Source organism: Pristiophorus japonicus, chromosome 21, assembly GCF_044704955.1.
Source record: "Pristiophorus japonicus isolate sPriJap1 chromosome 21, sPriJap1.hap1, whole genome shotgun sequence".
Classification (NCBI taxonomy): domain Eukaryota; kingdom Metazoa; phylum Chordata; class Chondrichthyes; family Pristiophoridae; genus Pristiophorus; species Pristiophorus japonicus.
Genome location: NC_091997.1, coordinates 65295893 through 65322678, shown reverse-complemented (window position 1 = coordinate 65322678; position 26786 = coordinate 65295893). Strand labels below are relative to the sequence as shown.

At 41.6% G+C, this 26786-nt stretch overlaps 1 protein-coding gene across 8 annotated transcripts in view; it reads left to right on the top strand.

Moving 5' to 3' along the window:
* myo9aa (myosin IXAa) overlaps positions 1-26786 on the top strand; it is a 285885-nt gene that overhangs the window by 140784 nt on the left and 118315 nt on the right. For 6 of the 8 annotated variants that reach the window (XM_070864903.1, XM_070864904.1, XM_070864902.1 and 3 more), the window contains exons 4-9: positions 11271-11333; positions 13195-13294; positions 14156-14209; positions 20475-20575; positions 25222-25348; positions 26021-26110. In XM_070864903.1, the coding sequence (XP_070721004.1) occupies positions 11271-11333; positions 13195-13294; positions 14156-14209; positions 20475-20575; positions 25222-25348; positions 26021-26110 (535 nt within the window). The remainder of the gene's footprint in view (positions 1-11270; positions 11334-13194; positions 13295-14155; positions 14210-20474; positions 20576-25221; positions 25349-26020; positions 26111-26786) is intronic. The other 2 variants (XM_070864905.1, XM_070864901.1) reach the window with 1 other exon arrangement.

Below are 26786 nucleotides of genomic sequence, written 5' to 3'. Positions count from 1 at the left end.
CACTCTCTGGGTGAAGAGATTTCTCCTCATTTCAGTCCTATAAATGCCTTACCCCTTATCCTTAGACTGTGACCCCTGGTTCTGGACTTCCCCAACATTGGGAACATTCTTCCTGCATCTAACCTGTCTCAACCCGTCAGAATTTTAAACGTTTCTATGAGGTCCCCTCTCATTCTTCTGAACTCCAGTGAATACAAGCCCAGTTGATCCAGTTTTTCTTGATATGTCAGTCCCGCCATCCCGGGAATCAGTCTGGTGAGCCTTCGCTGCACTCCCTTAATAGCATGAATGTCCTTCCTCAAGTTAGGAGACCAAAACTGTACACAATACTCCAGGTGTGGCCTCACCAAGGCCCTGTACAACTGTAGCAACACCTCCCTGCCCCTGTACTCGAATCCCCTCGCTATGAAGGCCAACATGCCATTTGCTTTCTTAACCACCTGCTGTACCTGCATGACAACCTTCAATGACTGATGTACCATGACACCCAGGTCTCGTTGCACCTCCCCTTTTCCTAATCTGTCACCATTCACATAATAGTCTGTGTCTCTGTTTTTACCACCAACCTCTCATTTATCCACATTATACTTCATCTGCCATGCATTTGCCCACTCACCTAACCTATCCAAGTCACTCTGCAGCCTCATAGCATCCTCCTCGCAACTCACACTGCCATCCAACTTAGTGTCATCCACAAATTTGAAGATACTACATTTAATCCCCTCGTCTAAATCATTAATATACAATGTAAACAGCTGGGACCCCAGCACAGAACCTTGCGGTACCCCACTGGTCACTACCTGCCATTCTGAAAAGTACCCATTTACTCCTACTCTTTGCTTCCTGTCTGACAACCAGTTCTCAATCCACGTCAGCACACTACCCCCAATCCCATGTGCTTTAACTTTGCACATTAATCTTTTGTGTGGGACCTTGTCGAAGGCCTTCTGAAAGTCCAAATACACCACATCAACTGGTTCTTCCTTGTCCACTCTACTGGAAACATCCTCAAAAAATTCCAGAAGATTTGTCAAGCATGATTTGCCTTTCACAAATCCATGCTGACTTGGACCCATCATGTCACCTCTTTCCAAATGCGCTGCTATGACATCCTTAATAATCGATTCCATCATTTTATCCACTGCCGATGTCAGGCTGACCGGTCTATAATTCCCTATTTTCTCTCTCCCTCCTTTTTTAAAAAGTGGGGTTACATTGGCTACCCTCCACTCCATTAGGAACTGATCCAGAGTCTATGGAATGTTGGAAAATGACTGTCAATGCATCTGCTATTTCCAAGGCCACCTCCTTAAGTACCCTGGGATGCAGTCCATCAGGCCCTGGGGATTTATCGGCCTTCAATTTCCCCAACACAATTTCCCGCCTAATAAAGATTTCCCTTCAAAAACATTAGGGGCAACACACACACTCACACACTCATTTCCAGGCTGAGACCAATTTTGTGACTGAGATCATCCAGGCAAACGTACTTCAGGGATCCGACAAAGCAACTCTCTAGTCCAGCCAATAGGCAGTGCTGTAGTTTGGCTCAGAATGACATTCCCCTCTGATTTTTCTCTCATGTCCTTGGGGAAATGTTTTTAACCTCCACTCACTATTTTCACCGATGGCATGGAAGTAAGTGGAAACTCATTATTTGGGGTGCAAAGTTCAGTGTTTGATACATTGGAGTGGATTTAGCTGAGCTACCATGGTACTTCTGTAATTGTGTTATCTTGGGTCACTGATGTGGGGTACAGAGAGTTGAATAATGTTGTCGTATTCCACAGGCAAGAACTGTTACTGATACACTCCAACACAAATTCTTAAAACTGAGCTAATTATTGCTGTTGAAACTGTATTTCAAAGATTTCTCACTTTGCACGGTGACTTATTAGTATGTAATGTTATATTTGAGCTCTCCAGCAGTTCAATTGGTAAATATACTGAGCCACAGAAACCAAAAGATCCAGGTTCCATCCCTGCTCTGTGCTGATTTAACCGATCTTAGCTGAGATAGCAGTGAAATGCTCATGTGGCCCTGGATTGGGAGGAGAATAAAATCAGCCATGGTTGCTCCTTTTGATACCAGTGTCCCATACTGGTAAGAATGTGTGCATATGTGGTGAGAGAAGGCTGGGATTGGTCATGACAGATGCACTCGATTGTAAACAGCCTGCTGGCCCTCACTTGGATGATGTATCAGAAGGATGCCAATGATGTGGGTGTGTCTTCTGTGCTTCATTGAATTGGAGGAGATTATGTGATTCTTATGCAATGTAGAGTACGATTGTTCTTGGGCACTATTCTGGTAACATTTCTGTCGGTTGACCATATTCCAAGGTATGTAGAGGATAAACTGCACACACAATTGGGAAGACTATATTCAATGACTTGCATTTCAATAGCGTGCCTCACATGCAGGAAGACATCGTGGAGCTTTACAGTGAGGAGAAAAAGGTTTCATCTGCCGACACGTAGAAGCTGACTGTACACTTCTGCCACAATGTCACCAGTTAGGAAAGAAAATGGAATGTTGGCCTTTATTGCAAGGAGGATGGAATATAAAAGTAGGGAAGTGTTGCTACAACTGTACAGGATGTTGGTGAGACCACACCTGGAGTACTGTGCACAGTTTTGGTCACCTTATTTCAGGAGGGATATTGAAGGCAGTTCAGAGAAGGTTCACGAGGTTGATTCCTGAGGTGAAGGGGTTGTCTTATGAAGAAAGGTTGAGCAGGTTGAACCTATGCTCATTGAAGTTTAGAAGAATGGGAGGTGATCTTATTGAAATGTATAAGATTATGAGGGGGCTTGACAGGGTAGATGCAGAGAGGATGTTTCCCTGCGTGGGGGAATCTAGAACTAGGGGGCATAGTTTCAGAATAAGGGGTCGCCCATTTAAAATGGAGATGAGGAGGAATTTCTTCTGAGGGTCGTGAATCTTTGGAATTCTCTGGGTCATTGAATATATTTAAGGTGGAGATCGACAGATTTTTGAATGATAAGGGAGCAAGGGTTATGGGGAGCGGGCAGGGAAGTGGAGTTGAGGATCAGATCAGATCAACCGTGATCTTATTGAATGGTGGAGCAGGCTCGAGGGGCCAAATGATCTACTTGTGCTCCTATTTCTTATGTTCTTATGGTAGCACGTAGATAGTGTTGAAGCGGTCAGGGCAAGGATCAAACCGTGGGAAACACTATCGGTGACTGCAAGCAGAGGAAGAACAATCTTTAGCAGCTGTTTAGTGTCTACATTGAGCCAGGCAAGAATGAAAGCAGGCAGTTTGGAGCTGGGATGGGAAGTGATCAAGGGATCACATAGAAACATAGGAAGATGGGAACAAGATTATGCCATTCAGCCCAATAGCCTTTCTTCATTGTGTTAGATTGTGGCTGATCCCAATCTCAGCTCCATTTACTCATTTTTGCTCCATATCCCTTGACACCCTGACTTAACAAAACTCTTATCAATCTCGGTGTTGAAATTTTCAATTGACCCAGCATCCACAGCCTTTTGGGTAGAGAGTTCCATATTTCCACCATTCTTTGAGTGAAAGATGACCTCCTAATGTTTCTTCTAAATGCCCACCTTTAATATTATGCCCCTTTGTTCTGGATGAGCTTGATTAGATCACCTCTCAACCGTCTAAACTGGAGGGGGAAAAGTCTATGGAACCTGTCATCATAACAACTCTTTAAGGCTTGGTAAAATTTTAGTGAACCTACAGTGGCCTTTATGAAGATGATGATGATTATGGTTGAACTGCTTGAACTAAGTGGAGGATGGGAGAGAAACGACAGAGAAAGGAAATATTGAGTATACTGTTAGATAGAAGGCACATAGCGGTGGGGGGAGGGGAGACGGAAATAAAGAACTTGCATTTATATAGCCAATTCATGACCTCCGGATATTCCACAGCGCTTTACAACCAAATAATTACTTTTGAAGTGTAAATTACACTGTTGTAATGTAGGGAAATGTGGCAACAAATTTGTGCACAGCAAGCTTCCATAAACAGCAATGTGATAATGACCAGATGATCTGTTTTACTGATAGTTAAGGGATAAATATTGGCCAGGGCACTGGGGAGAAGTCCCCCAGCTCCTCTTCAAAATAGTGTCATGGAACCTTTTGCGCCAAATTGAGAGGGCAGACGGGTGCCTCGGTTCAATGTCTCATCCAAAAGACGGCACCTCCAACAGTGCCACACACTCCCTCAGTACTGCACTGAAGTGGCAGCCGAGCTGTTGTGCTCTGCTCTCTGAAGTGGGATGAATCCACAATCATCTGACTCGTAGGCGAAAGTGCAATCTCTGAGCCATGGCTGACACCTAATGGTCAGGACTAGTCAGAGGAGGCAGTGGCGGCTATGCAGATGTGCTTGTTATTTTAGACACACAGAAACAATTATTTTGACCTTAAACAATTATTTTGCTTCCGTCTTCACAGTGGAAGACACAAAAACCATGCTAAAATTTGCAGGCCACAGGAATGTGGGAATGGAGGACCTTGAGACAATCACTATCACTAGTGGGGTAGTGCTGGACAGGCTAATGGGACTGAAGTTGGACAAGTCGCCTGGTCCTGATGAAATGCATCCCAGGGTATTAAAAGAGATGGCGGAAGTTATAGCGGATGCATTCGTTATAATCTACCAAAATTCTCTGGACTCTGGGGAGGTACCAGCGGATTGGAAAGCAGCTAATGTAACGCCTCTGTTTAAAAAAGGGGGCAGGCAAAAGGCAGGTAACTATAGGCCGGTTAGTTTAACATCTGTAGTGGGGAAAATGCTTGAAACTATCATTAAGGAAGAAATAGCAGGACATCTAGATAGGAACAGTGCAATCAAGCAGACGCAGCATGGATTCATGAAAGGGAAATCATGTTTAACTAACTTACTGGAATTCTTTGAGGATATAACGAGCATGGTGGATAGAGGTGCACCGATGGATGTGGTGTATTTAGATTTCCAAAAGGCATTCGATAAGGTGCCACACAAAAGGTTACTGCAGAAGATAAAGGTACGCGGAGTCAGAGGAAATGTATTAGCATGGATAGAGAATTGGCTGGCGAACAGAAAGCAGAGAGTCGGGATAAATGGGTCCTTTTCCGCTTGGAAATCGGTGGTTAGTGGTGTGCCACAGGGATTGGTGCTGGGACCACAACTGTTTACAATATACATAGATGACCTGGAAGAGGGGACAGAGTGTAGTGCAACAAAATTTGCAGATGACACTAAGATTAGTGGGAAAGCGGGTTGTGTAGAGGACTCAGAGAGGCTGCAAGGAGATTTGGATAGGTTAAGCGAATGGGCTAAGGTTTGGCAGATGGAATACAATGTCATCCACCTTGGGGGAAAAAAAACAGTAAAAGGGAATATTATTTGAATGGGGAGAAATTACGACATGCTGTGGTGCAGAGGGACCTGGGGGTCCTTATGCATGAATCCCAAAAGGTTAGTTTGCAGGTGCAGCAGGTAATCAGGAAGGTGAATGGAATGTTGGCCTTCATTGCGAGAGGGATGGAGTACAAAAGCAGGGAGGTGTTGCTGCAACTGTATAAGGTATTGGTAAAGCCGCACCTGGAGTACTGCGTGCAGTTTTGGTCACCTTACTTAAGGAAGGATATACTAGCTTTGGAAGGGGTACAGAGACGATTCACTAGGCTGATTCCAGAAATGAGGGGGTTACCTTATGATGATAGATTGAGTAGACTGGGTCTTTACTCATTGGAGTTCAGAAGGATGAGGGGTGATCTTATAGAAACGTTTAAAATCATGAAAGGGATAGACAAGATAGAGGCAGAGAGGTTGTTTCCACTGGTAGGGGAGACTAGAACTAGGGGGCACAGCCTCAAAATACGGAGGAGCCAATTTAAAACCGAGCTGGGAAGGAATTTCTTCTCCCAGAGGGTTGTGAATCTGTGGAATTCTCTGCCCAAGGAAGCAGTTGAGGCTAGCTCATTGAATGTTTTCAAGTCAAAGATAGGTAGATTTTTAACCAATAAGGGAATTAAGGGTTACGGGGAGCAGGCGGGTAAGTGGAGCTGAGTCCACGGCCAGATCAGCCATGATCTTATTGAGTGGCGGAGCAGGCTCGAGGGGCTAGATGGCCTACTCCTGTTCCTAGTTCTTATGTTCTTATGTTCTTAAACCCAAGGGTTTCTTGGGTGGGATTTGGATGAGATGGGGGTGGTATAAGGAGCTGTGTGGAGAAAAGGATTTGAGTGGTTTCTGTTATCCAGAGACACTTGGTGTTGTAAATTGTTTTCGCCAGGAAGAGGGAGCAGTGGTACTAGGTGAGCTAGCCATAACTGTTGGTGGACAGCCAGACCAGATGCAACCATGTCTAAGATTATGGATAAATTGTCTTATCTCATAGAAACATCGAAAATAGGTGCAAGAGTAGGCCGTTCGGCCCTTCGAGCTTGAACCACCATTCAGTATGATCATGGCTGATCATTTTTGCAACTTTAGTACCCCATTCCTGCTTTCTCTCCATACCCCTTGATCCCTTTAGCCGTAAGAGCAACATCTAACTCCTTTTTGAATATATCTAACAAACCGGCCTCAAAAACTTTCTGTGGTAGAGAATTACACAATTCTCTGAGTGAAGAACCTTCTCCTCATCTCGGTCCTAAATGGCTTACCCCTTATCCTTCGATTGTGACCCCTGGTTCTGGACTTCCCCAGCATCGGGAACATTCTTCCTGCATCGAACCTATCCAATCCTGTCAGAATTCTATATGTTTCTATGAGATCACCTCTCATTCTTCTAAATTCCAGTGAATATCAGCCTAGTTGATCCAGTCTTTCTTCATATGTCAGTCTTGCCATCCCGGGAGTCAGTCTGGTGAACCTTCGCTGCACTCCCTCAATATCAAGAATGTCCTTCCTCAGATTAGGAGACCAAAACTGTACACAATATTCAAGGTGTGGTGTCACCAAGGCCCTGTACAATTGCAGTAAGACCTCCCTGCTCCTATACTCAAATCCTCTCGCTAAGAAGGCCAACGTGCCATTTGCTTTCTTCACCACCTGCTGTACCTGCATGCTAACTTTCAATGACTGATGTACCATGGCACCCAGATCTCGTTGCGCCTCCCCTTTTCCTAATCTGTCACCATTCAGATAATATTCTGCCTTCCTGTTTTTGCCACCAAAGTGGATAACCTCACATTTATCTACATTATACTGCATCTGCCATGCATTTGCCCACTCACCTAACCTGTCACCCTGCAGCCTCTTAGCATCCTCCTCACAGCTCACACTGCCAACCAGCTTAGTGTCATCTGCAAACTTGGAGATATTACATTCAATACCTTCGTCTAAATCATTAATGTATATTGTAAATAGCTGGGGTCCCAGCACTGAACATTGCGGTACCCCACTAGTCACTGCCTGCCATTCTGAAAAGGACCTGTTTATTCCTACTCTTTGCTTCCTGTCTGCAACCAGTTCTCTATCCATGTCAATACATTACCCCCAATACCATGTGTTTTAATTTTGCACACCAATCTCTTGTATGGAACCTTGTCAAAAGCCATTTGGAAGTCCAAATACACCACATCCACTGGCACTCCCTTGTCCATTCTACTAGTTACATCCTCAAAAAATTCTAGAAGATTTGTCCAGCATGATTTCCCTTTCATAAATCCATGCTGACTTGGACCGATCCTGTCACTGCTTTCCAAATGCGCTGCTATCTTTAATAATTGATTCCAACATTTTCCCCACTACTGATGTCAGGCTAATCGGTCTATAATTACCCGTTTTCTCTCTCCCTCCTTTTTTAAAAAGTGGTGTTACATTAGCTACCCTCCAGTCCATAGGAACTGATCCAGAGTCGATAGACTGCTGGAAAAGGATCACCAATGCATCCACTATTTCTCAGGTCACTTTGCTAAGTACTCTGGGATGCAGACGATCAGGCCCTGGGGATTTATCGGCCTTCAATCCCATCAATTTCCCGAACACAATTTCCTGACAAATAAGGATTTCCTTCAGTTCCTCCTTCCCACTAGATCCTCGGTCCCCTAGTATTTCCGGAAGGTTATTTGTGTTTTCTTTAGTGAAGACAGAACCAAAGTATTTGTTCAATTGGTCTGCCATTTCTTTGTTCCCCAACATCTTTGTTCATCAATAATATAACACACTCGACCACAAGAACAGTGAAGTTCCAATTATTTAAAAACCATATTTTGCAGTTTGAGTATAGGTGGACGTGTTGACACTTTAAATCCCATCTTGATGTTTCATTCTAAACCCAACTTTGAAAAGATTGCAGTTCATCCTTTTGAGATTTTGCCCATACAAATCTGTTGGAGATCTGTGCAACAGCTTTTGAGTTGATTGCCCTTTTGTTGCTCTTCAGACAGGAGATGATAGCACCATTAATTGTTTCTGATTTTTTTTGTCAGACAAGATACAAATTTGAAAGGAAAGGCGTATGTTCTCAAGGAAGCAAATTCATTTGGTGAACATCTGTAAAATGAAGCCATTCTCCAGTTATTGTATCCATCTGTTCCTTCAGTACTGACAGACCGACATGACAACCACTACAATCCCCTTCCCAAAGGGGAATCATTTTTTTTAAGTGCGATAGTTATTCAAATATGGAAAGAAGGGTAGGGAAAGCCCATCTGTGTTCACCTTATTCATTAGATGCTGTAACCTCCTGCAGCCCCCTTGCTGATCATTCGTGATGCCAACATCTGGGCTTGGGTGAAACAAACGGGGGTAAAAGCTTAGCCGTCGCAAATTTTGTGCCTACCGAATTCAGTCGAATCACAGAGTTCAGTTGTCTTTTACAGGCAGTTTAATTTTAACTGTTAGTTGACTGGGCTTAATTTCTGATTCCCAAAGCTGTACCCTCCATACAATGATGTTCAACAGTTCAAGTTGACAGTAGCTTCTTTAAGGAGAAAAGGGTTACCTCAAGGTAGACCCCTTGGATTTTGACAGCATCTCGAGGCCAAATTCTGCAGCATGGGACTACATACTCTGTGACAAGTCTGTTCAAGATGTTGAGAACATCATAATTTCAGTAATAAATATTCTTAAAAATTGTATGAAAGCAATGATAAACTTTTATTTCGAAAATATGCTGTCAATCTGTTGAACAATTTATTATGCTTAACCTATCACTCAATACCTAAATATCTCACTCGACTTTTTCCCCCCAGGCAAGTGAGAGAGCTTAGTGTTACGTGGCAATGAAGTGTTAAGTAGCAGATAGCCAATATTTACTGTTTCAAATCAAATTGGTGTCAATTAACACAAGAATTCTAATTTACATTAATTTGCAGCTAATTAATCACCATGAATTTCACGTGTTGCACACTTGACCTGCTAAACATTTCTGAGTTTCTTCAAAGCCAGTTGATTTAAAGCGTGAGGTTCCATAGAATTACAGAGAATATACAGCACAGAAACAGGCCATTCGGCCGAACAAGTCTGCGCTGGTGTTTGTACTCCACACAAGAACAGGAGGCCATTCAGCCCCTCGAGCCTGTTCTGCCATTCAATTGGATCATGGCTGATCTGTGACCCAACTCCATATGCCTGCCTTTGCTGCATATCTCTTAAAACCTTTGGTTAACAGAAATCTATCAGTCTCCGATTTAAAATTAACAATTGATCTAGCATCAGCTGCCGTGTGTAAAGTTCCAAACTTCTACCACCCTTTGCTTGTAGAAGTATTTCCTAACTTCACTCCTGAAAGGCCTGCCTGTATCAGTTCCCCTTAATATCTTGAACACTGATCAAACCACCCCTTAATCTTCTATATTTCAAGGAATACAACCCTAGTTTCTGTAATCGCTTTTCGTAATTTAACCCTTGGAGTCCAGGTATCATTCTAGTAAATCTACACTGCACTCCCTCTAAAGCCAATATATCCTTCCGAAGTAAGGTGTGGTGCCCAAACTGCTCACAGTGCCCCAGATGTGATCTAACCAGGGCTTGTATAGCTGCAGCATGGCTTCGAACCCCAAGTATTCTAATCCTCCAGATATAAAGGCCAGCATTCATTATCTTCTTTTGATATTTTTTTGTACTTGTCCCGAACATTTTAATAAACTATCTCCAAGTCTTTATGGACCTTCACTGTTTTCAGCGTTTCACCATTTAGAAAGTACTCTGATCTATCCTTCTTAGGTCCAAAGTGGATGACCTCACACTCGCCTATATTCAAATCCATTTTCCACAATTTTGCCCATTCATTTAATCTATTAATATCTCTATGTAATTTTATACCTCCATCGACATTGCTAATCTTTGTTTCCTCCAGTTCCATCTGCCTCATCTCAGCTTTTCAGCAGATCAATTCCCTTTTCTCATTACTCGTCTAGTTTCCTTTTGAAAGCATCCAACTTATTTGCCTCAACCACTTCCTGTGGTAGCGAGTGCCACATTCTAACCACTCTGAATAAAGATATTTCTCCTTATTTTCCTATTGGGTTTATCAGGAGCTATCCTGTATTTGTGGCCCCTAGTTTTGGATCCTCCCACAAGTGGAAACATTCTGTCCAGTCCATTCATAATTTTAAAGACCTCAATCAGGTCACCTCCAAGTCTTCTCTTTTCCAAAGAAAAAAGTCCCAACATGTTCAATCTTTTCCAATAGCTATAATCTCTCAGTTCTGGTTCCATCCTTGTAAATAATATTTGCACTTTATCCAGTGCGTCCATGTCCTTTTTAATATTATGGAGACCTGTATTTGTTCATTTGTATCCCTCAATCTCTTTGCTCTTCTACCCCATTCAGTTACTTATTTTCTAAGGTGTAGGTGATGATTCTATTTTTCCTACTACATTGCGTCACCTCACATTGTTAAAGTTCATTTGCTATTTACCTGTCCAGTCTACAAGCTTTCTAATGTCGTCTTGTATTATGTTGCATTCTTCGCCAGTGTTAGCCATACACCCCCCAACTTTGTCTCATCTGCAGATTTTGATAGTTACATGTTGCTCAGTCCAAATCATTCATGTAAATTATTAACAATAGTGATCCCAGCACCATCCTTGTGGAACACCGTTTTCTACATTTCTCCAAAGTGAATAACTACCCTTTACCCCTACTCTCTGCTTTTGATTTAATGAATGTCCATGGAACTGCTGGGTATTTCCAGCACTGTCTATTTTTAGTTTTAACACATTTGGTTAAATTAGTTTTTGTATTTACAGTGAATGCATGTTGTTTTAGACATTACTCGTATTTCTGAAGATTTTCCTGACCTCGTCAGTCGCATCATTTTGCTTTTACAGAGCTTATGTTGAAAAGTACCTGCTGGAGAAATCGAGGCTGGTCAACCAGGAGCATAATGAACGGTAAGAGGCATGCACAATGTTACAGGAGCCAATTTGACACGACATGAATATCCCCAGATACAGTACAGGAAAGTGAGGCTCACCCTCCCTGGCACAAACATACAAAGGAATGGCATTTGTAAATGGCTCTGCCAAGGTTGGGCTCTGGGATAAACTAGGTCTTGAGTATTTGAAATCGACAATTTAAAAAAAAAACAAATTCAAAATTATTTTTAAGGTGTATCTTAGCATGGGTATATAGATGTCATTCTGATTGAAATTAATGTTTTTGTTAATTTGTGAGATTAATGCTGAAACATGATGTCTTTGCTCAGCTCCATTGCCACTATCCCCTGCTATTCATTGCTTTTCATTTTCACTGTTCCAGAATCTGTAAATGCTTGATGGAACACAATAAAGCTCCCTCTACGTTGTCCCATCAAAAGCTTCCAGGTTATGTACAGCAAGGGTTAAATGCAGAGTAAAGGTCCCGCTACACGTCCTAACAAACACTCCCAATTCAGATTTTTTACATTAGATGCAGAGTAAAGTTCCTTATCATCGAACAGAATAAAATCATCTGCCCCAACCTTGCGTTTGCTTGTGCTGTATGTGATCGGAGGATGTTTGTTGATCTGTGATGGGAAATTGTGCTATATTTTCCATCACTAACTTCCTTTCATGAGCACAAAATTCACCCCCAAAATTAAAAGATTTGGAGCAAAATTAGTGTCCCCACCCAATCAGGCCACATCATGTTATTTTATTAAAAAAAGAAAATTCATGGAGTTGTTTCCAGATGAGCAGTCGAAGTTGAAGCCAGTCTATGGTTTTGTCTCTGAATAATCCTTTGAACCTTTTCAAGAGTGGGACTTTCAAAGGTTGAAATAAAAGATCATTTCTTCGAAAAGGAATTGCTATTATTAACCTGCTAATGAAGCTGGCGAGACACTGGGGGAAAAGTCCTTGAAATTACTATTCATTAATTTTTTGTGGATTGAAATGTAGCAAATTTTATACGTAAAAGGGTGACACACCAGAGGCCAGACCTAGATACAGAGAAGGAATGGTATTTGTTGGGTCCGGTAGTAATTTATGTTTGTTTTTTTGTATAAGGAAGTTGGTATGTGGAAACAAAGATTTAATATTTAATTATCTGAAGTATTTTAATGTGTACAAGATAATTTACATCCAGTTGTGAAAATAGAGAGTAGAACTGCATCACTTCAGTTGGAAAGTCGTACCATGGTCCATTACTGTCGCTGGTGTATTGACTAAAGTGACTTTGCTCCAGTTTACCAACATGCAATTACCTATTAACGTAGATTACAATAGTTTGAATGGAAAGGGTACACAGAATCTTAGTTCCTCAGATATCTGAGAGTCAGTTGTCCACGTGCTCGGTTCTTCCTTTTCTCTGTCTGGAGGGATTCAAAAGGTGGTCCAACAGAGACCATCCTCCACCTTACCCGCTTCAAACTAAGGTTGTTACTCTTCCCCAGAATTCAAGATCTGTGCCATCGCCAATGGCAGCTCTCTCTCGCTTAGATATATAGAGATTCTCCCTCATTAACTTGATCTGGGAGGATCAATATTGAGACATTAAAAAAAATCAATGCAGTCTGCACCACCGCTGGTCACGATCAAGGCTGCAACTGTGTGCATAAAATGGAGCCTGATTGAACAATGAGTCATCTCCACAATGAACAATTTCAAGTCTAATTGAGTTAATTTATATAGAGGGAATCTTTACTATTGGAATGGTACACATGACTTGTGTTTTAATATTACTGATTTAAAGTTTGTCATATCTTCACAGCTTCAGTGTTCATTTGCAATCACTTACTGAGTGACATTGTAATGTGTGCCATTTCTGTTTCAGGAACTATCATGTATTCTACTACCTGCTGGCAGGAGCCAGTGAAGAAGAGAAAAAGAGTTTTCATCTGCTGGAGCCTGAGGAATACCATTACTTGAACCAGGTCAGCTCCAAAAGCTAGATTCTGTACAAAGAATATTTCATCGCAGATGTTATTTGTGAAAAAGTACCTGCTGCATTCAGAAATTATAGCCAGGAAGGTATTTTTTTTCAGTATTATTAAATTGATTGATGACTTGAAGCTGTGGCAGGTGACTTACATAAGACAGTTTGATAGCATTCATATGGATCTCGGTACATTAATGGCAGCTGGATGTTAACACACAAAGTAAGGTAATACATATTAAATTATAAAGCATGTACGGTGTGAAGACATGTCCCCTAACTAACAGGGAAACACAAAACTGCATACACAAGTCCAAATTTTGCCCCACTAATAATTAACAGAAGCTTGTGATGTATTATAAGATACCCTTGAGATGCATTCCAGTACATATGATTTTTTTATTCTGCAGATAGGTCTATTTCTAGAAGGAAAAAATACTAACAACTATACCTACAAATGAGAGATGTATGGAGAGATTTTGAGTTAATGGGGCTGGAGGGAAAAGTCTAATCAGGGATGAACACCATTATTCATGAAGATGAAAATTGGACATGAAAATCTTCCTTTACAGTTGGAACTAATTACTGAAGTTGTTTGAACATTCACAATGTAATTGGTTGATGATTGCATATACTTGCAATGCAGATGGAGAGATCATTACTTCAAGATTATTTGAGATTTTTTGCAGTACAGTTTTAGAAAAAAAATGCTATGTTGTTGGATGAAGGGAATTGGTTCTTGTTGAGAGTGACACAGGTTTGTCTTGAGCTTAACTGCTGGATATGCATCCTGAGCCATCCTTGTGAAGGTTGCTGGAGATGTATGCGCTTCCTAACACCATTTACCTTGCTTTCTCAGATGACAAAGAAACCACTCCGACAGACCTGGGATGATTACTATGATTCCGAGCCGGTTAGTATTTAAGTTTTGTGTTGCCAGTGGTGAGATGCCGATCCATCTCTGCACATCCACAAGAAAAGCACAGGGATAATTGTCAAACACTGCCAGTTTTCCAGAAACATTTGGGACTTTAATCTGATCAATAACAACTCAAAATTAGTCATTCTAGATTATGTAATTGGAAAAGAGTTACGGTTCAAATATATTTATATACATCTTTTTCTTGGATAAAAAGGAATATACTGCATTTCAATCTTCTGTTTGCCCCTCCGATCCACCAAATCTTGTAGCTTGTGAAAGTGATGCCTGCAAAATGACAGGTTGACGTCGCAGAGTGTGGTCTGCATTGCTGGCTACAGAAGTAGTTACACAACTTAGCCCATTCGATCAGTGCAGTACAGAGGAACAACACCCTGTTTTCCTTGTGGTTGAAAACACGTTGACTGCCAGGTCTGCTTGATCCTTTTTGGTCATTTCTTGTAATAGCTTCCAAATGTTGTACTTGTGCGCCGTGTCAACATCAGTGTTATGGGTGCTGCAGCAGGTTTTTTCTCTCTAAGCACAATAAAGTCTCACTTAGGATTGATTGCTGGCTTACAAGGACTTTTAATACAGCAAAGATAGGGTTCAGTGAATGAGTGGAAGTGTTAGAATCTTTATCCGTATTCTTCATTCTTTGAATTGTTCCAGACCAATGCAGTCCTCCTCCAACCATCAGCACTTTAAGGGGATAAAGGATCTCATTGGTTTTGCCCTTCAGTTAAACTAAAGCAGATCCAGATAAAAATGGGACTTATTAAGTATGTAATATAAAGTGATTTTATTAAATATTATTGTAATGAAATGATTAGTGCAACAGGCGATCAGAAAAAAGTAGTTCATTATGGATCAGAAAAAAATAGTTAACTGTGGACCAGTTAATGCTTTAAAAAGGGATTGATTGATCTCGGGACAGCAGTGGGGAAGAAGAGTCCATAATAGGACAGATTGGATATTGTGTGTGAAGGGGTCAAATCGCCTTTTCCCATTTCAGCTTTCCTTATGATTTGAAATATTCACCAAATATGATCTTGAGCAGTTTTACTGATCTTATTACAGAAATGACCAAACAACTGGAATTTGCTTTCTGCCTGTTGCCTGCTTGTTCAAATTGTAGCATGAATCTTTAACTCTGTCAGCCTTGATTTTTATGTGTTTGGTGTTTGGCATGTGGACCAGTTTCAGATCAAATTGTTTGGTGCTTCAGCTGCTACCCTGCATAAAACAAAAGCATGCTCTTTAAAACCCGTGCTTCTCTTTAATTGAGCCAGGAGCTTAACACTGCTGGTGTCATAGAATATTAGTCCACTGGGAAAGATTGAGAGATGTTGCTTATGACTTAAGTTATTTGATGACTCGAGTGCAGGTTGGTTCACCCACTGGCCTTCATAGTTTTCCCAAATCTTGTGTGATTTTTATGAAAAACAGAAAGCAACAGCTTCTGTGATGCTTATAGTAAGTTAAAACAGTGTTTAGCTGAATTACATAAGATCAAGGTTTTAGGTTCAATACACAATCTTCTGTTAGCTCATTACAGCTAGGGCAGCAGATTGGAAGGGAAAAAATCAGCCACGGTTCCTGGTCCTGATCCCTAACCTCCTTGTTCATGTGCATCAGTCAGGTGAGGGCAGGATTGGTTTGGCTGTGATATAGTCAAGTAGCTATCCAGCACTTGATATCTAGGTCCAGGCAGGAACAATAGGCATTGGGTAAGTTACCAGAGGATTACTGTGGGACAATACCCCGCCAAAGAGATCAGTACCATCAGGAAAACATTTTGGGGAGGAAGAAAGGAGAAAAAACAGAAAAGACAGGCAAAAACTGCAAGTGGTAGGCAGTTACAGGTACTATGCTTTGTAATATGTGCATCCAAACATTGATACTAAAAATTAATAAGCAATAAATGTGCATATCTTTGTATTGTAATCATAACAGCATTTAACACTCATGCAATGGGAATTTAATTTAATGACCAGGTTCTGTAGGATACAAATATTCTCTAAACTAGTCACAGGTATGTATTGCATTGGCACCAACAGATCATCTATTCATTCACAGGCAGTTAAACCAGAGATCCAACTCGTGCCATATAGAAACCCATAAATTGCTGAAAGCTGTAAACAGATCAAATATCTGTCATTTTTAATCTCTCAGTGCTCCTGTGAAACGCCTTGGGATGTTTTACTACATTAAAGGTGCTATATAAATACAAATTGTTGTTGTATTCTATATTCAAATACTGTAAGGGAAATAGAAGCAATATTTCCACCATAACATTACTCGTCATGTATTTGACTGCAGTTATAAGTTGCCAAACCTGGGCACTTAAGAGCTTTAAAGAGAGCGAGACAGATAACAAAAGCAGTCAATTCTGTTCAAATATGGATGTGTAAGAAGGTAGATTGCCAGCTTGGGTTACTTTTTTAGACCGTTGTCTTTGAATTAGAAGATTTGTACAGAATGGCTTAAGCGTTTACGAAAGTTACTGCACGTCAAAGTAATTAATTGCAGGTGAAGTTGTTTGAGACGTTTCTGAGACCCATGATAAAGTGCTGCATAAATCCAAGCATTTTTTTCAACCCACATTGTACAATGCATGTGAGCTCAGGAACAGTGTGATATTATTTTCAGCCATTGCAAGGTCTGCTTTGTGACCCACTGTAATACAGCTGCTGTCAATCTTTTCAGAACTAAAGATGTGAAAATACTGTCTTAAGCCCTCTTTATGGACTGTGTACATTGCTACAGATCTAGTAATCAGAGCACCTAGCTGTTAAACTGTTATATTCCCTCATGCATTTAAATATAAGATCGGCCCCCATTTCTTGAACCCATTTTTTTCTCAAAACAAAAACAAAATGACTAATATAAACATTATACACGAAACATCGTACAAATTTTGTGTTGTATTGCAGTGAGACAATTCCTGGATCTAACGATCAGAACATCTTTGAGACTTACTCATTCATGCGTGTCCAGCAATACTCGATTTAAATTAGATACCACAAGATCACTGAAAGTTAAGAAGGCATGTTTGGTCTCATCCTTCAGCACAACCAACCCTATCGGCTTCCTATTTCATCTTTGATTAAACGTCTCTGAAGTACGGCACCCATGAACTCAGTATTGTAATAGAGTGTCGCCCTACATCAGGCGCTAAAGTCATGGTGTGGAGCTTGAACACTAAGCTACCCAAAGGCAAGAGTGCTCCCAGCTGACTGACATCAAGCAGCCATTTTCACTATTCAACTCAAAGCTCGGTTTTAGATTACTCTATCAAACGAGCGAGCTCCTGCAACATGGGTGTTAAGTGCTGTAATGGATTCAAATGAGCATGTCTTTTGGTGTTCACTGGATTTGCATTGTTGTGGGTTTGTTCTTTGTGGTTTCCCCAGAATTACCCAATCTTATCTTGAGTTCCTCCTTGGCACCACATTAAAGGAAATGTGTCCAACCACCAGTGCACAGTGTATTATGAGGGCAACCCACACATAACTGCAAAGTATCGACAGCCACTTAAAACTAAAACAAGACTACGCATAAGTACTTCGAATCTGAAACTGATTTTTTTTCCACTCGTGACTATTGCGGCAGGTATTTCTCAACTTTGGTAATTGAAACTAAGTAACAAACATTTTAGCAAAACCGCTCCCCTCCGTCCACCAATTTTTGCCTTTACCACAAAGTAATCTCAACTCTGTCAAGGCATCTATTCTGTATTTTCCTTCAGTCACTAGCTCTTATCCCTGAACTGCCGGGTAATTGCTGCTAATGCTATATGCCTGGCATACACGATCAGTTTTGCAACCCATGGCTTTTCTTAACCTGTCCTCACTCTGGATTGAATCTGTAGTCCAGATCTTCAGTACAGCACTGAGGGATTGCTGCACTGTTGAAGGTGCCCTCTTTTAGATGAGATGTTAAACTGAGGCTCCATCTGCCAGTTTTTCTCGGACTGTGATCTTTCAGGTGGAGTATCTGCCGTGAAGGGAAAGAGCATGTAATTTTTGGCATTTTCTGTTTCAACTTCTGCCATAATTAGGAAGCACGTCTACAAATATGAAGCATCAAACAGAGATGCAAGGCCTTTCCCCACTTAAGATTGCTCTTACGTATTTCCTTATGCTAGGTTTCAGTGTGGGACTGTTGGAAAGAGGAGATTTCTTCATTTGCTTCGTCAGAATCTCTGATTTGCTCGTAACATAATTTCCAACAGCTCCTTGATCAGCCTAATGGTTAGATACTGAAACAGGAGACACTAATCACTGCCGCAAAGCAACATTATTGGTAGATGTTGAAAAGGTATGACTTCAGTCATCATCAATGGCGGTCCCTCGAAAGAGGATGACTTGCTTCCACATGGTTTCACAGATGTTTCAATGAAGGACCCGATATTCTTGTATTGAACTCCAATTGAAGGGTGGAAGATGCCTGTGCGTGGATTTGTTTAACGTGGGGTGACCGTTGCACATCAGCCACCACACGGACTTGACAGAGCTAGGCCTTTATCCAGTGGCAAGAGTTAAACAGGACGACTGGAGACCTGCTCTGCTGCATGGACCTAGTGTGCGCACACATCGCAGTGTGGGCTGGCCCGTGCTGCCCCTGGGCCCTCGGCTCTTCTGGGCCCCGTACCCTCATTTACTGCACCTCCGCCACAATCTCTCGCTGTTCCTCCACCTCAAAAACATTCGCCTCACTTCCACCACGATCTCTTACTGCTCAACCTTCCTTCTCCTCCGCTGTACCTGGGCCCCGCCGATGTTCCTGCCCACGCTCCAAACTGCGACCTGGGTTTTGATATCACCCAGTCACCCACTTCGAAACCGTCGTACACTTGTCGCAGCTTGCGCTGGAAACTGCAGTTTGATGCTCTTTTATCCTCTTGACCTGCAGTGGTGTCCTCTCGCAGGTCGGGGTGGCCCACAATGTTCCAGGAGCCCGTGCTGCTCTTTTATCCCCCCGACCTGGAACATTGTGGGCCACCCTGACCTGTGAGAGAGTTAATACTGTAATTCACCATTAATACTGTAACTTCCCAGTCCCCATCAGTGACCCCATCAACAGCACTGCAACATAGCGATAATACTGTTTGATATCAGTAACACTAGTGAGTATCATATCATATATAACTAATATAAGGAATATTGTAGCGTAATATATTACATAGAATTTACAGCACAGAAACGGGCCCAACTGGTCCGTGCCGGTATGACTTCAGTCGCCTGCAGCTATACCACCGAATCAGCTCTATAAAGCTGGTTTTATGTTGTAGATTAGATCACTGGGAGACCGATGCTTACGTGCATCTTGTGACCTTCAGTATCTCCATTTTCTTTCACAATGTACTGTCAGTCTCATTGCTGAACCAATAGGGACTGAGCTTGTCTTTTGAACTGCCTCTGACAGCAGATTTCAGGATGCATGTAAATTTAGAAGGGGGTGGACTCAGCTCCTTCATAATGGGCATTGATCGTGTAGGTACAATGCAGGGGCAAGACAAAACTCCCAAAAGTCACCCCTCGATTTCAAATTATGCACCAAACTTTGTATTAAGTGTAGTTTGTGCAAATAGTTTGAAGATTTCATATTTTGTGGCATTCCTATGCTCCCAGGATACAGTTTGCTTCCTGGTAGGCATGGGGGAAAGTTTAGACTTGAGTTTGGTTTACATCTGTGACTTATGATTAGTTAAGTTTTGAAGCAAACTTCAGAGCTTGAGCCATGATCTTATTCTTTAGTCTGTTGCATTTTATCCCGTATTGTTGGAAGACAGTGGCAAGCCTAGCTACGATCTCAGCCTTTTACTCACTACACTGTGTCTGTCAGATATGAGCATGTGAGCGATATAGATCAGAAAGAATCCAGGTCCAGTTCTTGGGCTGAACTCGGCCGAGGCAGCAGTGAAGTTGTTCCAAAGACTTGAAGACTGCTGGGCCAGAGGGTCAGCAGGGTTTCCACACTTGATTGTTACCGTTCCTGGAAGTCCAAGTGTTAATATTGAGTGAGTATAGGATTGGGCTTTGCTATAATGGTCTCTACAGTCAAACAGCCTTGATGCTCACTGTTGAGGTTCTCACCTGAGGAATTGCCACTTGCATGAGAGGGTGACGAGTATTTTATGCAACATTACCCCAGGAAAGAGCCAATGCCTTCAGGGAAGGGTGAGTGACAATTGATTTTACAAGTTGTTTGTATAATGTTTGCTAACTTAAAATTGTTTTCTCTTTAAATTTAGCAGGACAGTTTCACTGTAGAGGGGGAGGATCTGAAACATGACTTTGAGCGCTTACAATTAGCAATGGAGATGGTTGGATTCCTACCAAAGACCAGGAAACGGTGAGATGAGATGCCTAGAGTGCCAGAAGTATGCTGTATGGATGTCTATTGTGGAGAGAAAGTTATCAGTTTTCATTTCAAAAATGTAATAATCTGTTCTCGTGAGGTTGTGATTTTGTCAAAGAACTTGCTTTGTGACAGATGTTTCCTCGTAATGATCTGATTACTCAAATCCCAGGATCTATCCTTGGTCTGTGCTGAATTAGGGGATTTCAGCTGGGATGCAAACCGTTTGCCTCCATTAGGATGCTACATTGGCCTTGGTGCCCCAGGGTGAGGGAGGGGAAAAGATCAGTCATGATTCCTGATCCTGATCACTATCCAGTGACTCCTGTTGTGCGCGGTACCCATGTGTGAACATTCACTGAGAACAGGATTAGGCTCAACGATGATGGCTTCCATTCCATAGCCTGCTGACATTCTCAGTCTCTGCTCAGACATGATGTAGAACAACATTAGTGAAGTACAGGAGGGCTCCCGGTAATAGTAACTTTCAACTTCACTGTTGGTAACCTGGCAGAGCAGATCACGCACCCATTGTAGAACCTGCCCAATTTTTCCTCTGTAGAAATTATTGGAATAAAAATCAAGGTGAATTTATAAATTTTCCCTCTGGTCTTTCGAAGAAATGGGTGGGAAGAAGAACAAAATGTGAATACTCACCGCAGTAGGCACAAGGCTTGTCCGATGGAGTGATGTGGAAACAAAACAAAATATCAACATTGGATCCATTTGCTTAAGCTTCACCTGGTGGAGCACCGCGAATGCTAGTTGTGGAGACAGCGTTGGCCGAGCCTGTTGTGCCTGTTTGGAAAGGGGACAAGTTGCAAAGAATCATTAGAAAAAAAGAACACGCTACCGCTATACTCTAATGGTATTGGAGCTGATTCCTATAAATACAGGCAAAGGGAAATTGTGATTTAAGCATGTTGCAGAAAAACTACTGCTGTTGTCAGTGGTTTAACATTATAAATTCTGTTTTTGAGAGTACAGGCAGTAATGGGTCATAGAAAATAAAACATGTTTTGTTGATGCAGCATGAGTGCAAATTATTTTGGTTAATTTTCTACCACTTCATGCAGACTTGGTGAGAATATACTGACATGTTATTGAATGAAAGCACATGGTGGTCTTGTGAAGGAGACTGCAATATTTGGTGCCAGACACTAAAGCCTTCCACAGCTGTCCATCCTTTCCAGTCTTGGGATAAACAATGGAGTCCTTCAGTCTCTGGAGTCCGATCATGCATATGACATTGGTCAACCGACAAAGTAGACTTCGGAATTAATGATTTATGTGCAACTTGTTCAGATTGAGTTTTGATCTGAATAGTGTCTGTTTTGAACTGATGAAATTGACACCACTAACTGGCATACAAGCAGAATGTTTGTTGGTATGCGAACATGAGAAAAATGAAGTCTGAGGAAATGCTACTCATCCCGTTGAAGCCCATCCTAACTCTCGGGATGTGACTCAGAAAGTTAAAAGTGCTGCACCCGTTATTCATTGAGTGTTATCAACAAATTGGTGAATTAAGGGTGTTTAGGAATTAGAAGTGCCGTCTTGTGCCTTTTTTGAAATTGTGAATATGAAAGTTTTACCGTACTGGTTCGTGAAAAGGCTTCCGTTGTTTTGCTTTGATTGATTATTTATCGCCGAAAACACATCCTTGCGTACAAATTGTGCAGTTACCATTTTAAAAAAACAAACAGGATTTTCTTATCGTATGAATTTTGCCCAGACACTGGCGATACTTTCTTTTCTCAGAAATATGTGTATATATTATATATATATATATACACCCTCTACAGGAGGGACTATCCAAGTTTGACAATGGAAGACAGCCTTACATAAGAACATAAGAAATACGAGCACGAGTAGGCCATATGGCCCCTCGAGTCTGCTCCGCCATTTAATACGATCATGGCTGCTTTGATCATAGACTCAGGTCCACTTCCCCGCCCGCTCGCCATAACCCCTTATTCCCTTATCAGTTAAGAAACTGTCTATCTCTGTCTTAAATTTATTCAATGTCCCAGCTTCCACAGCTCTCTGAGACAGTGAATTCCACAGAGCCAGAACCCTCTCAGAAAAGAAAGTTCTTCTCATCTCAGTTTTAAATGGGCGACCCCTTATTCTAAGATCGTGCCGACTAGTTCTAGTCTCCCCCATCAGTGGAAACATCCTCTCTGCATCCACCTTGACAAACCCCCTCATAATCTTATTCGTTTCGATAAGATCACCTCTCAATCTTCTGAATTCCAATGAGTCGAGGCCCAACCTACTCAACCTGTCCTCATAAGTCAACCCCCTCATCTCCGGAATCAACCTAGTGAACCTTCTCTGAACTGCCTCCAAAGCAAGTATATTCTTTCGTAAATATGGAAACCAAAACTGCACGCAGTATTCTAGGTGTAGCCTGACCAATACCCTGTATAACTGCAGCAAGACTTCCCTGCTTTTGTACTCGATCCCCTTTGCAATAAAGGCCAAGATTCCATTGGCCTTCCTAATCACTTGCTGTACCTGCATACTAACCTTTTGTGTTTCATGCACAAGTACCCCCGGGTCCTGCTATACTGCTGCACGTTGCAATCTTTCTCCATTTAAATTATAACTTGCTCTTTGATTTTTTTTCTGCCAAAGTGCATGACCTCACACTTTCCAACATTATACTCCATTTGCCAAATGTTTGCCCACTCATGTAGCCTGTCTATGTCCTTTTGCAGATTTTTTGTGTCCTCACACATTGCTTTTCCTCCCATCTTTGTATCGTCAGCAAACTTGGCTACGTTACACTCAGTCCCTTCTTCCAAGTCGTTAATATAGATTGTAAATAATTGGGGTCACAGCACTGATCCCTGCGGCACTCCACTAGTTACTGGTTGCCAACCAGAGAATGAACCATTTATCCCGACTCTGTTCTCTGTTAGTTAGCCAATCCTCTATCCATGCTAATATATTACTCCCAACCCAGTGAACTTTTATCTTGTGCAGTAACCTTTTATGTGGCACCTTGTCAAATGCCTTCTGGAAGTCCAAATACACCACATCCACTGGTTCCCCTTTATCCACCCTGTTCGTTACATCCTCAAAGAATTCCAGCAAATGACTTCCCCTTCATAAATCCATGCTGACTCTGCCTGACCGAATTATGCTTTTCCAAATGTCCTGCTACTACTTCTTTAACAATGGATTTCAACATTTTCCCAACCGCAGGTGTTCGGCTAACTGGTCTATAGTTTCCTGCTTTTTGTCTGCCTCCTTTTTTAAATAGAGGCGTTACATTTTCAGTTTTCCAATCTGCTGGGACCTCCCCAGAATCCAGGGAATTTTGGTAAATTACAACCAGTAAATCCACAATCCCTGCCACTAGGATGCAAGCCATCGGGTCCAGGGGATTTATCTGCCTTTCGTCCCGTTATCTTACTGAGTACCACCTCCTTAGTGATTGTGATTGTGTTAAGTTCCTCCCCCCCCCCCCCATAGCCCCTTGACTATCCACTGTTGGGATATTGTTTGTGTCCTCTACCGTAAAAACTGATACAAAATATTTGTTCAGAGTTTCTGCCATCTCCATGTTCCCCATTACTAATTCCCCGGTCTCGTCCTCTAAGGGAGCAACATTTACTTTAGTCACTCTTTTTTCTTTTTATATACCTATAGAAACTTTTGCAATCGGTTTTATATTTTGTGCTAGTTTACTTTCATAGTCTGTTTTCCCTTTCTTAATTTTTTTTTAGTCATTCTTTGCTGGCTTTTAAAAGCTTCCCAGTCTTCTGTCCTCCCACTAGTTTTGGCCACTTTGTATGCCCTTGTTTTTAATTGGATACCATCCTTTATTTCTTTAGTTAGCCACGGATGGCTATCTTTTCTCTTACACCCTTTCCTCCTCACTGGAATATATTTTTCTTGAGAGTTATGAAATATCTCCTTAAATGTACACCACTGTTCATCAACCGTCCTATACTTTAATCTATTTTCCCAATCCACTTTAGCCAACTTTGCCCTCATACCTTCATAGTCTCCTTTACTTAAGCTTAGTACGCTGGCTAGAGATCCAACTTTCTCACCCTCCATCTGAATTTGAAATTCAATCATGCTATGATCACTCATTCCTTTACTCGGACATTGTCTATTAATCCTGTCTCATTACACAGGACCAGATCTAAGATAGCCTGCCCCCGGGTTGGTTCCGTTACATATTGCTCAAGGAACCCGTCCCTTAAGCACTCTATGAACTCTTCCTCAAGGCTACCCTGACCAATTTGATTTGTCCAATCAATGTGGAAGTTAAAATCACCCATGACGATTGCTGTTCCCTTTTTACAAGCCCCTAATATTTCCTGGTTTATGCTCCGACCAAGAGTTGCTACTGTTACGGGGCCTATAGTCTACGGCCACCAGTGACTTTTTCCCCTTATTATTCCTTATCTCCATCCAAACTGTTTCAATATCCTGATCATTTGATCGTTTCTCACTATTGAAGTGATTCCATCCTTTATCAGCAGAGCTACCCCACCTCCTTTTCCTTTCTGTCCATCCTTCCTGTCAAATACCTCTGAATATTTAATTCCCAGTCCTGGTCACCTTGCATCCTTGGATGCAATTTAAATGATTTTAATATCAATCTGTTATATTTACAGGATATTTTCTCTTCTGTCTGCAATTTTACACCTTGGCAATATAAAATACAAAAAGAAGACCTATCGAGATGATTCCATTGACATCTGCAACCCAGAGGTGTTGCCTACCGTCTCGGAGCTTCTGGAGGTAGTGTAACAACTCGCCTTATTAACTCAAAGCTGTAACATAACCAGATTCATTCCCCAATAAACCGTTATAACTCTTCCTTTGCACAGAACTTGCAGGTAATTTAGTCCTGTTGATATTCTAATTCCTGGTTAGGAAAAACCCAAGATCATTTATCGGGGAGGCTCCATTTTGTTAATGTTCTTTGAAACCTCAGCCACCCTGTGCAGAGCTTTCTCCTGACCTACCTCTTTGTTTGGTTTCTGATCAGTATTTACCCCCCTGGAAAATGTTCAATTCCTAATTGCATGTGGTGATTGAAAAAGAGTGAGACACATTGCATGTAGTCCTATTCTGTGCTGTGTGCCTGTTCAGCTCTTGCCCCAGCAAGAATATCACTGCGCAGCAACTACTGCTGTAAGGATTAATATGGGGAGAGTAATTTTAATTACAGTGTGATTGCAGGCGTGACTGTTTTTGGGTTAATTAGTGATAGACAGGGTTTAACTCTGTTATAAATCGGGGGAAAGAAAAGTGAATATGTCAAATATCCACAATCAAACTACAAAGATTAAGTGGAGGAGTTACCAAGGAAGACTTATTGCTATAAATAATGCCTAATTACTGTTATCACTGTGAATAGTCAAGTCCCTGTAATACCACACACTTTGATGTGCTCTGTTCTTTAATTAGGTTAAAGAAGAGACGCTGTTTGAAGCACTGACCACTAGGAAGACTGTGACAGTCGGAGAGAGACTTATCCTGCCGTATAAACTATCTGAGGTAATATAACATGCTGTGCATCGACTGTACACACCATTCTGTGAAGGGGAGAATCATGTATCCACAAAATTCTATATTTCTCCTGCTAACCTGCAGTATAACTATGAATCCCTAAATTTCAGAGTACGTATTAACAAGAGTCAAAGGAAATTGACTATTAATATTTTCTCTAAGAAAGCTTATGGCTTGAGGTTCCTTAGCCAAAAGATGCGACTGTGAGTTTGCTATCCATTATTTTCCAGATCCATTGTTGCTTTCTCTTTGAAAGGAAAATGAGAATGTGGTTACTGAAATCAATATGTTCCTTGCATTTCTATTATATTTCTGTTCTCCTAGGGTTTCATATAACTTGTGTGTTCTTCATTCCACATGTGTAGTATTGGCCTGAAGCATCCTGTTTTGGTTGGCCTCAGTGGGCAGCAGTTGGGACACTCAATTAGCTTGAATGCTCCCAGGCTAGGGAGGGAAATAATCAGCCAGGTATACCACTCCTGATTGCTATCCAGGTACTGGATATTGTGCGTGTACGAAGACAGAATCTGGCTTGGCTGTGCTACACCCCAAGATGTAATTTTATGCCACACATTCACTGTCTGAACTGTCATTGAAGGTTGGCATGCAGGTACAGCAGGCAGTTAAGAAAGCAAATGACATGTTAGCCTTCATAGCGAGGGGA